Genomic DNA, 12,849 nt, shown 5'->3' with positions numbered 1-12,849 from the left:
ACTTTAAACCACACCCATGTTACCACAAGAACTTTTAAGACCATGTCCACATTAATGGTGGTCACAAATATACAGTAGATAAGGATATAGCACCATTTCTTTTCTGTGCAATAATTCCTTTATTAAACCCAATTTAAAACCTACCGTTAAATCCATATGTTAGACAGCACTGCCCTACATAATGTTCCTTTTTCTTTCATTTTATAGGTATTTGTAAACTTTGCCAAGGACCAAAGTGATGACGATCAAAAGGACCTGTCATTGCACAAAAACCAGACTGTTGTAGATGTTGCCCTCCTAACATCTTTCCTGCAAGATGAGAAGATGAAGGAAAGCTGCGTGTGAAAAGCCAAAATAAGGGTAGCACAAAAGGATTTGAGTTGAAAGACTACCTTGGCTGCGAAAGGGACGTTTATGCCAGGAAGTCAATTCTAGGACCTGCTCAAAAAGGCATTGTATAACGGACAACAGTGCTATCACTAAATGCAATGCAAATCAATGCAAAGACAGCGAGAATTCCATTACAGAGGCCGTGCCTTTGTACTGCCTTTTACTGTACTCAAGTAGAAGACTTGAACGTAGAGGCCAACAGTAGGATGTGAAACTATACAGTTGTACCCAATGACTCTTACCCCAAAAGTGGGTACAACATATGGTAGCACACAATTTCAGCTTTGTATTTTACTATTTCTTTTACTTAATTAATCTGAACCACCCTACTGCTGAATATGATTGACTAGAGACTATTTATTATTCTCTCTAGACTATGGGGTATAAGGACAGAATATCCAAACTCAGTTTGCTCCAACATTTAGGACTAGTGTTGCCAGTCTGTTGATCTTCTCTGAGGTTGTTCAGATTAATTCATTCAACTTAACAGTCTTGCCTTCTTCTGGCTGTCTCAGGTACACAATCTGTATGTGTACAGTGGTTCCAGGCCAAGTGAAATGTGATACGAAAAGCATTAAAGAACTGTTGGTTGGTCTCCAAAACCACTCTCATGCTTGTAGATCAGTGTAGCTGTGAAAGTCAGAAGCTTCAAAACTGCACTGGCCACATTGTAGAGTTCATATTTCATACAACGACAGACATTTGTTCTGGGTTTCTACTGTTTGATGTCAAAGTCATCTTTTCTAAAATAGTTCTTTTTAGTAGCATTGTTACAGTTGTCCTGTGGTCACATGTGCAACATTTTATATACCCATTTTAGTATTTGGGGGTTTTTTTGTGTGTGGTTTTCTTTTTTCCAATAACCTAGCATTTTTTTATTTTCATTTTCTTCATTTCTGTTGGGTAAGTTTGCAGCAGATCCTATAATTATCCTGCTGGTGCTGGAATCTGCCTGTGCTCTAGCTGGAAAGGGATTCCTAGTTTATTTATACAAATTCAAGCACTCCTATCCAGGCCTCCAGTGACTCCAGTGTAGTGACAGGATAAAGCACATACAGTTAAGATGTTTTCACTGGTAATTTTTTATGGTCCTGCTGTACACTAATAGATATCCAAAAAAAACCAATCCTGTTCTCCTTTATATTATTTGCATAGTTTTGTTTACCGTTGGCCATAATGCAGTTGAATACAGTTAGTTCTGTTAACCATTGTCCATATGCGTTGTTACAACATTTTTATTTGGTGTCATATGTTACTTTTGTGTTCCGCACCCATCTTAGAGTATTGTATTTTGTGCAGTATTGCTGCATGCTTTCTCCTCAACACAAGAGTCCAAACAACATGTTTATTTTTCATACCAATATATGCAAGAATACACATACAATACCACACTAGTTCATTTTTTTAAGGCTAAGGCTGGTTATGTTTTTTTTTTTCCGTTTATCAGATGTCTTTATTGGTGCTGCTCCCCAATATTGCATTGGTGGTTAATTTTGCACTTTTTGGTTACCCAGAGAGAGCTCCTCATTTAATACAAACAGAATTGTCACTTAAACATTTGCCACCTCCAGCGAGCAATTATACACTTCTACTATAATAAAGGCTATTAACTATATATTAAAAATCCCCAAGTGATTCATAGGGGGGAAGTCACAAAAGATAAAAATGTCAGATTTCCCACCAAATTCACAAACCTCTATCTACACTTTTGTGAACAGTTTACAGATTTTGTCTTTCACACAACATTTTCACGATATTTTTGTCTTTAGCTCTTACTAAGCCTGTCAGTCAGCCATCAAATTGGAATTTCCGAGTGGGTTTATTTTACCTAGGAAAATTTTTCAGGATAAACTGGGCTTTCTAAATCTTGTTTGATTCCACTTCTGTAACAAGATTTAAGGGTCTAAATACAAGCAATGCTATTTTGCATAATAGAGGGATGTGTATCAGAAATATGTTTATTATCTAAGGCAAAGTGTCTAAGTGCTGCTAAAACTACTTTTCCTTTAGATAATATATTCACTCAAATTGCTAAGATTGACTCATTCATTAAGCTAAAACTTTTTACATATAAAGTACACTTTTTTGTCTAATCAGTGTTTTACTTGTTAATGAGGCTTTTACGCCTATAAGGTTAGACAAAAACTTGTGCCCTGACTATAACATGCTAAACCCTATTAATATACTAATAACTCCCCAATGGGGCACCTGCAGGAGGTATGAAATGAAGATTGGCTGAACCAAAGCAGAGCAAATGATCTCAGAATTGATCTGACTCATAGGGAAGAGTTATACTGAGCTTTACTCCATTTTTAAAATGTCGGGAGAAAACATTGTTTAAAATGTCGTTTTTGCTCCATTTTTATGTCGTTTGAAAGACAAATCATAAAAGCGTCTGTAAGCTGTCTTACTTTCACTAAAAAATGAAAAATGGTGGGTGAGTTGGAATTTAGGCAGATTTCTGTTTGTGAATATTTACACCAGTTTACCACCACGTTTACTCCATAAATGGCCTATCTCCAGGTTTGTGAATTCCACCATGGAGTCTTTATTTTTGTTGTATGAGTTATTTTATTATAGTACTTGCTCAGGCTTCCCCCCTGGTGCAACCAGATTCATGGTATTTGTTACTGACAGGTCAGTGACAGGAAAGGTTATACGTCAGTTTGATTGCAAAATCCATGAAAACATGAGCAATGTGTGTACATATATGGCAACCCAGCCAGGGCTTGACTTCTTGTGTAGGAGGCAGTTGTCTATGTTGCTTTTGAGATACAAGATTCTGCCATTTGACAGAAATTATAAAAGGATGAAGTGGCTGCAGCTGCAACTGTCAATCTATTCTGGCTAGCTGCAAATGATTTCAGCCCACTCTAAAAGCTGGAGGATAATGTGGGATTATCAGCATGCAATTCCAAATTCTAGATTGATGAATGTCTGCATCACTAGCGTGAACTTCTGCCATATGGTTCCTCAGAAAAGCCAAACTTCCTGAGACTGACAACAATCATGGGAAAGTTGCAGCAGGCTGCAAATCTCCTCAACTCAAGCAGTCCCAGGTGGCAGCGTCAACCACCACTTTGGTTCCTGATAAAAAACATATTTCTGGGGTTTTGTTTTTCATGTCAATACCCTGCTAGTTATGCTGGTGTTTTGCTAGTGCTAGCCAGTGTTTTTGGGTGTGGAATAGCTATCACAGATGTTAGACTGTATAACCTAAGAGTCTCACAGGAGACTACTGACTATAACAGATTACTAATGTATCCCAGGCACTTAGAACAGTTTAATGGTAATATGGCTGCTCAAGCCAAATGATATTGCTTTTCAGAAATAACTGCTTTTTTACCTAGACCTATGCAGAACAAATCATACCCACAGGCCAAACACATATCCTACTCATGACAGTGCAGGCCAGTCCCCGCTCTTGTTTAACACCACAGGGGATCATTATTAATTAGCAATGGAGATGATGGCAAAAAAAAAAATACTCCATTTTCCAGTGACGAATAACTTCAGAATGTGCCTCATTAACTTACTCTACTGGGTTAACAATCTCAGGTAGTGATACCTCCACCAGTTTCTAATAGGGCATTTTTTTTATTATTACATACGGTGTGACCCTTACACCAGTGTTTTGTGCCACACTTCTCATCCCAATCACTCTGGTAGTTTCCAGTTTTATAATGCGCCATTATACCGTGTTGTCTTGCTAAATACAGAACTCAGGACTCACATTTTTGGAAAACTCTCTTCATAAAAATCCAAAAAAAGTTACTTTGCCGGTGACACCACTATTCGCAATGATCTATAACCACTTTCTCATGGTGATAACCAACCAAACAAACCTTGCGCCACAATGCCTTCAAGCTCTTCACGGATAGTGGCATGCAAGCTCTACAGATGGCTGTAAAAACATTTCTCCCATATGATGTGATGTTTTAATCATTGTATTTCAGTATGGTCGGCCCTCCATTCCAAGCACTTTACACTGTTTTTTTTATGGGATCTGTTTTTTGCACTGGAATACCCATTGACACTGCAAAAAGTAGACAGAAAAACAAAATGAAAATGATATATAGGTTTTACAATAAATAGATTTCTAAGTTAAATCCTTACGTTGAAATATCCATGTCTAAAAAAAATTGTATTGTCAATTGTTAAAGTATTAAAAATGTATAGAACTAGATCTACGTTAATTGCCTTGTATTACATGAAAAAAAATAAAATTTGTAAAACCAAAAATTGTATGTTCTTTTTGTCAGAATGTACTTTAGGGGGGTTATACGTTATATAGCTAATCCACCAATAGGAACATTATTCTTCATGCTAGTGTGGTACAAGAAGGGGAGTGCTTTACTCACAGTTCTTCAGAGTAACACTTAATAACTCTGACGCAGAACAGAAAGAAATACAACTATGTGAAATGTTTGACCGGTTCCTAAAGAGGGGTAATAAAAAGAGTGCGTTGATTGAAGCACTGTCACGAGTCTCTTCTCAAACAGGATGAAATACTATACAAGGAACCTCCAGAGCCAACAAACGTTTCACCTTCATGACAAAGTACTTCCTGGGGGTTGAGTTGACCACTAGGATAGTTAAGGACAATGGGCAGATTGTCAGGACTGATAAAACATTGCCATTTAGAGATTTCCATTTTCATATGAAAAAGTTTGGGAACCCCTCTTAATTCTTTGGAGATTTGTTTAGCATTGGCTGAGCTTTCAATGTAGCAACTCCCTTTTAGTATAACATGTCTTATGGAAACAGTATTTCAGCAGTGACATAAAGTTTATTGGATTAACAGAAAATATACAATATGTATCATAACAAAATTAGACAGGTGCATAATGCTGGACACCCCAACAGAGATATTACATCAATACTTAGTTGAGCCTCCTTTTGCAAATGTAACAGCCTCTAGATGCCTCCTATAGCCTTCGATGAGTGTCTGGATTCTGGATGGTGGTATTTTTGACCATTTGTCCATACAAAATCTCTCCAGTTCAGTTAAATTTGATGTCTGCCGAGCATGGATAACCTGCTTCAAATCATCCCATAGATTTTCCATGATATTAAAGTCGGGGGACTGTGACGGCCATTCCAGAATATTGTACTTCTCCCTCAGCATAAATGCCTTTTCATAATAATGAACATTATCCTGAAGAATTTGTTGATATTGAGTTGAATTCATCCGACCCTCGACTTTAACAAGGGCCCCAGTCCCTGAACTAGCCACACAGCCCCACAGCATGATGGAACCTCCACCAAATTTGACAGTAGGTAGCAGGTGTTTTTCTTGCAATGCAGTGTTCTTCTTCCAACATGTAAAGCTCTTTTAGTTAAGACCAATTTTTGTCTCATCAGTCCAAAGCACTTTGTTCCAAAATGACTGTGGCTTGTCTAAATGAGCTTTTGCATACAAAAAGCGACTCTGCTTGTGGCCTGAGTGCAGAAAGGGCTTCTTTCTCATCACCCTGCCATACAGATGTTCTTTGTGTAAATTTCACTGAATTGTAGAACGATGTAGGCATTTGGCTACCATTTGTAAGTGCAGCACTCTCTGGACTATATATATATATATATATATATATATATATATATATATATATATATATTTGTACACAACAATTCCACCAAAGGACACATACAGCTATGAGGGCCTGACGATGACGATGAGCTACTGCCTCACAACTATTATAAATGAATCCATTTCCACTGAATGACAATGTAGTTGCCAAGTAATATTTGTAACCATTGCTCCATTAGCGGAACTGTTAAGGGTCTGCTATTACTGATGCAAGGAAAATAAAAATACATGACATTTATCCTCAAATGTCTTTGCAATATACTCACTCTGAACTCTCCTCTTAACCCGTTGCCCAATTTCTTGTGTTTACTGAGAGGGTGCTCTTAGGAAATAACTGGGGAAAACAGCGACTGCGAAGTACATTACACTACAGTCTTGTATCCAACATTCACTCACCCCAGGACAACGCAGTGTTTTTTTGTAATGCAGACAAATCCAGAACTTGCTTCTGCTTTCAGTACGAAAAAATATAGATGACACATTTGCGTAATTCAGGAACTGAGCCTCAAAACTATTCCAAATTCTAAGAACTGTTTATACCAATCTTTTTAGTGAACTTTGAACTTCTAGTATGTAATAGAATGGGCAATTCTTAGCTACTTTTCAGTTGGTCAACATTTTTTTTAATAGTTAGTGAATTATTCGCCTTCTTCTTCTTTACCAATTGTCACGAAAACGACTCACTCAACCACACTTAACTCTTGGGTTTGGCTACAAGGGGTTACAATCCGTCTCTCAATCACCTTACACACAGGTTAGACTAACATCAGACACTCCAAAAACACACCAACACCCACAAAGTTCATTCGCTGCCACCATCTATCAACAGGCGATAGAAACCTAATGTGACTATTCTCCTGCCCTCTTTAACAGGTAATAACTCACACTACACAATGCATCAAATACTCTCTCCTATGGTAGTTACTCAGGGTAAGATCCTACTAGTCTAACAAGCACACCAGCAGCCAAAGGGTTAATCTACATTCAAACACACTTTCCTGCTAGCCGTACTAGTTATCCAACATACAAATAGGCAACTTTCCCTTTCCACACATACGAAGAGTTCATACACGTAGGCACAAGCATTCATATGGGCAATGAGTTCGTTTAGAGCACAAGGACTAACGTATTAAATGATATGTAATATTTAAAAGAAACAGTGCATATGTATATATATAAAAATTATATTACAAAGATGACACACAGTTGCAAATACAGTAAATAAAATAAAAGGGAGTAAAAACACAAAGAAAACCCTTACTTTACCAAGTTTTGAAGTTGTCAGTGTATTTCCTCTGAGGCACGAGTTGGAAGCTGGACATACAATCCACTGAATAAATGGAGCCTCCTTGTATGACAATGTGATATTGGGAATGTCACCTTTTTATTTCCTGCTGGGACACTCCCCTCATTACCTTATGCATGAGGTAGGAGTGCCCAGGAACATGTCATTTATGACCCCCTGCAGGGGGTTTGCTACTCTCAGGCAATATTCCCCAATATCCCTTAATATAATATGGGTACTTGCCAGTACCCAATATTATAATAAAAACATGGGCAGGCTGTGATCCATATGGGGGCAAGAAGAACAATACCAAACACTAATAAACTAACAAATTTCAGCCTCTCTACTCTCCTCTCCTTCCCTCTCCACACATGAAGTTTATAAAGTACTCTGTTTAGCTATTCCACAAAACTCCTCCTTTTCATACAAACCAAGGACTTATAAATCCCACTCTCACTTAGTCTATCTTTCCTTTCTACTGCTGGCAGCTGGGGACATTTCCCCAAACCCTGGCCCTTACTCCATCCCAGTTATATCACGACCACGAGCTCCTTCTCTCCGGAGCAAATTCAATCAGTACAGAACACTTACTCCTATACCCAAAAACCCAGTTAATCTTTCATGTGCTCTCTGGAATGCCAGATCTGTTTGCAACAAACTCACCGCTATACATGACCATTTCATTGCAAATTCCTTTAACCTACTTGCGCTTACTGAAACCTGGCTCTCTCCTACTGACACCGCCTCACCTGCTGCCCTGTCCTATGGGGGACTACACCTTACTCATACTCCTAGACCTGGTAACAGACCTGGAGGTGGGGTGGGTTTGCTTCTCTCTCCCCGCTGTACTTTTAAAGTTCTTCCACCTGTTCCCTCTTTATCATTCTCCTCATTTGAGGTTCACTGCATTAGGCTCTTTTCTCCTGTTTCACTCTGCATTGCTGTTATATATCGACCACCAGGACCAACTGCACAATTTCTGGACAACTTTGCTGCCTGGCTTCCTTACTTTCTTTCATCTAACATCCCATCCATCATATTAGGTGACTTTAATATACCCGTTAACAACATCAACAACTCTTCTGTCTCTAAACTTCTTTCACTAACCTCCTCCCTAGGCTTATCTTTGTGCTCAGACTCCCCCTCTCACTCCAATGGTAATGCTCTGGATCTCATATTTACCAGACTCTGTTCAACCACCAACTTTACTAACTCACCATTTCCCCTCTCTGATCACAATATGCTCACATTTCAACTCTCACTAACCCCCTCCTCACCCCCTGCTATTCCCCAAACATGTACTTACCGTGACTTGCAAGCTGTAGACGTGTCACATCTCTCTTCTTCCTTTGACTCTCTTCACTCTAATATCTCAGCCATCTCATGTCCTAATGTGGCTACCTCTGTCTACTATAGCACTCTCACCACTGCCCTAAATGAGCTTGCTCCTATAAAAACTAAACGTTCTCGACCCAAACCACTTCAACCTTGGCATACTGCTCATACAAAAGCGCTCCAAAGACACTCACGTGCACTTGAGCGTCGCTGGCGCAAATCCCGTTCAGAATCAGACTTTTGGAGCTACAAATCCACCCTGCGCTCCTTTAACACCAGCCTCTTCCAAGCCAAACAAACATACTTTACTTCACTCATTAACTCCCTTTCTAAAAAACCAGCACAACTTTTCTCCACCTTTAACACTCTCCTTTCCCCTTCTCCACCCCCTCCATGCACATCTGCCTCTGCTCAAGATATTGCTGAGCACTTCAAAAACAAAATTGACACTATCAGAAGGGACATTACACTACTCAACCCCCCTAGACTTCCACCACCCTCCCTCCACACTGCCCAGTCTCTCCTGTGCTCCTTCACCCCTGTCACTGATGAGGAAGTCTCAAAGCTTCTGGCCTCTTCTCACCTTACCACCTGCCCGCTTGATCCAATTCCCTCGAAACTTCTCCGCAATACCAATCCTTGTCTAATCAAAGCCTTAACTCACCTATTTAATCTTTCGCTCTCAACTGGACTATTTCCTTCTCAACTAAAACATGCTCTTGTCACCCCCATTCTGAAAAAACCCTCTCTTGATCCCTCCAATCTTGACAACCTCCGACCTATCTCTCTGCTACCTTTCATCTCTAAACTACTTGAGCGCCTAGTCTACAACCGACTTACCTCATTCCTCTCTGACAATAACCTGCTGGACCCCCTACAATCTGGTTTTAAGCCACAACACTCCACGGAAACTGCCCTGACTCGACTAACTAATGACCTCTTAACCGCTAAAGCCAACAATCATTTCTCACTACTAATACTGCTTGACCTCTCAGCCGCATTTGACACTGTAGATCACCCTCTCCTCCTCCAGTCCCTCCAGTCGCTTGGCCTTCGTGACACAGCCCTGTCCTGGTTCTCTTCTTACATCACCAATCGTTCCTTCAGTGTCTCCTACAATGGAGTATCATCTTCTCCCCTACCTCTTTCTGTTGGAGTTCCTCAAGGCTCTGTCCTGGGACCATTACTATTCTCCCTCTATACTTCCTCCCTTGGCAAATTAATAAATTCATATGGTTTCCACTACCACCTCTATGCTGACGATACTCAGATCTATCTCTCATCTCCTGATCTCAACCCAGAACTCCTAACTCGCGTCTCCTCCTGCCTGTCCGCTATCTCTACCTGGATGTCACAACGCTACCTTAAATTAAACCTCTCTAAAACTGAAATGGTTCTCTTTCCTCCAAGAAACACCAGTAGCATCCCGGAAGTATCCATCATAGTTAACAATTCTACTATCACCCCCTCTCCCCAGGCCCGGTGCCTTGGGGTTATCCTAGATTCTGCCCTGTCATTCACTCCTCATATCCAGTCACTTATTAAATCATGTCACTTCCACCTAAGGAACATATCCAAAATACGATCATTTATCACCCAAGACGCTGCCAAAATTCTTATTCACTCTCTCATCATATCGCGTCTAGACTACTGTAACTCTCTTTTAATTGGCCTCCCCCTCCAGAGACTGTCACCTCTCCAGTCCATAATGAACACTGCTGCGAGGCTCATACACCTCAGCAACCGCTCCTCCTCTGCCTCGCCATTCTGTCAATCCCTGCACTGGCTTCCGTTACCTTTCAGAATCAAATTCAAATTAATGACACTGACTTTCAAAGCACTTCACAACTCTGCTCCACCCTACATCTCTGAACTCATCTCTATATACTCACCCACTCGCTTACTACGCTCCTCTACTGACCTGCTACTCAACTCTTCTCTCATTACCTCCTCACATGCTCGCATTCAAGACTTTGGAAGGGCTGCACCCCTCCTCTGGAACGCTCTCCCACGATCTGTCCGACTTTCTCCCAACCTTTCTGCTTTCAAAAAATCTCTGAAAACGCACTTCTTTCGAGAAGCCTACCCTCACTCTGCTTAACTACCAAACGCAACACCACATACAACACCACATTTCTCACCCACTTACTTCGATCTTGCCCACTCCCACACCTTGTGTATTACTCCCTTCCCCTTAGACTGTATGCCTATGCATAGGGCCTTCCTCACCTCTTTGTACCTGTATTGATTGTGATGTTTGTTACTCCATATATTCTATGTATGTAATTCATGTGATGTAGTTGTATAATCACAGTTACTTTACAGTGCTACGCAATATGTTGGCGCTATATAAATACATGTTAATAATAATAATACAACTTTTAAATTGGAGTCCCCATCTAAAAAAACAATGTTCTGTAAGGCTTCACATTTATTGTTATTGCTACTTTTTAATACTCATCTTACTATTCAGACCCTCTCCTATTCATATTCCAGTCTATTATTAAAAGCAGTGCATGGTTGCTAGGGTAATTTGGACCCTAGCAACCACATTGCTGAAACTGCAAACTGGAGAGCTGCTGAATAAAAAGCTAAATAACTAAAAAAAAAACACAAATAATAAAAAATTAAAACCAATTGCAAATTGTCTCAGAATATCACTCTCTACATCATACTAAACGTTAATTTAAAGGTGAACAATCCATTTAAAAGAACAGTCTGTTTATTTAAGGAAGCTGCTACCACTCACATCCCCATGAGAGATAGATGAGCTTATCTCACAATGTCCTATGGGAAGTGGTGGCACAAAAGGGTTTCTTTACAAGTTCAGTTGCACTAAAATGGCCATAAATGTGCTTATATTTGTTCTAAGTGCTATTGTGTACAAGAGGATGGACATGTGCAGGGCACAGGGTTTAAGAACAGGCCAGATTATCAGGGTCTTAAAAAGGACAAACTGCCCAAGCCTTTCTTTGTCACTGAAATCAGTAATTTTTTTATTTTTACCAACCCAAACAAGTCAATATTCAAGGCCATGGAGTATGTTAGTGCCTGTAGACTGCGCTTTAGTTACCTTGGGAATATTATGTGATTTGCTGAAGGACAGGACACTGCATCTAGAAGTGGGTGAAAGGCTGCCTTTTTGTTTCTCTCCAGAACTCGCTCTGTGCTTTAGAGATCAGTCACTGTACCAGACACAATGCAACGAATGAGAAACAATGCAGCAAGTGTCAGCTATATCCATTATGTGCTGACCCAGTTTGCCAGCTGCACAGCATGATGGGAAGCAGATTATGGCTCTGGTGATGCAGCTCAAGTCCTGCTGAGCAGAAGAATATTCTTCTCCAAGTCCCTACCATTAGTGGTATGTACGGTAATCAAGCTCCTGTTACACAAATCTAGATCTTATCTAATACACTGGTAATGTAACCAACAACACTTAAACAATATTAATAAACAATTCATTTCCCGGCAGAACCTGAGGAACAGGCCAAATAAACCCTCTAAGTGCCCCTGTTCATGGAGAACAGAACAGCAGCTCTAGGCCATAAGATGAATGTATATATGCATACTTTTAAATCTGTCCTTTACTTAATATAGCAAAATGTTTCTCCTGTAGTCATTAAAACAAGACAATGCATGTTTACAAAGATGGAATACATTGGGCCCTCAACTAAAAATAAAAATTGGGTAAATAGATAGGCTGTACAAAATAAAAAATGTTTCTAATATAGTTAGTTAGCCAAAAATGTAATGCATAAAGACTGGAGTGACTGGATGTGTAACATAATAGCCAGAACACTACTTCCTGCTTTGCAGCTCTCTAACTCTGAGTTAGTCTGCGATTTGAAGGGGGGCCACATGGGACATAACTGTTCAGTGAGTTTGCAAATGATCCTCAGCATTCAGCTCAGATTCAAAAGCAACAGATATGACCCATGTGCCCCCCCCTCAAGTCTCTGATTGGTTACTGCCTGGTAACCAATCAGTGGAAACAAAGAGAGCCGCAAAGCAGGAAGTAGTGTTCTGTTCTATTATGTTAGACATCCCGTCATTCCAGCCTTTATACATTACATTTTTGCCTAACTAATTTTTATTAGCACAGCCACATCTATTTACCCAGTTCTTATTTTTACACTGAACAATTCCTTTACCAGGCAGATTTCCTAAGAGAACCCTTACAGCAGCCCCAGACCCATCAGCCCTTCCTCTTTCCCCTTACTGACGTCAGCTCAGAAAAACAAAGCAAACA

The 12,849-nt window shown here is 39.9% G+C and overlaps 1 protein-coding gene across 4 annotated transcripts in view; it reads left to right on the top strand.

Moving 5' to 3' along the window:
* abca1.L (ATP binding cassette subfamily A member 1 L homeolog) overlaps positions 1–4,519 on the top strand; it is an 81,987-nt gene extending 77,468 nt beyond the window's left edge. For all 4 annotated transcript variants that reach the window (XM_041563721.1, XM_041563729.1, XM_041563724.1 and 1 more), the window contains one exon: positions 208–4,519. In XM_041563721.1, coding sequence (XP_041419655.1) covers positions 208–345 — 138 coding nt within the window. In that variant the 3' untranslated portion in view covers positions 346–4,519. The remainder of the gene's footprint in view (positions 1–207) is intronic.
* The last annotated feature ends 8,330 nt before the right edge of the window (positions 4,520–12,849 follow it).

The sequence above is a fragment of the Xenopus laevis genome, chromosome 1L, assembly GCF_017654675.1.
Source record: "Xenopus laevis strain J_2021 chromosome 1L, Xenopus_laevis_v10.1, whole genome shotgun sequence".
NCBI classification, from domain to species: domain Eukaryota; kingdom Metazoa; phylum Chordata; class Amphibia; order Anura; family Pipidae; genus Xenopus; species Xenopus laevis.
Note: the sequence above shows the minus strand (reverse complement) of the source record. Positions and strands in the feature narration are given on the sequence as shown.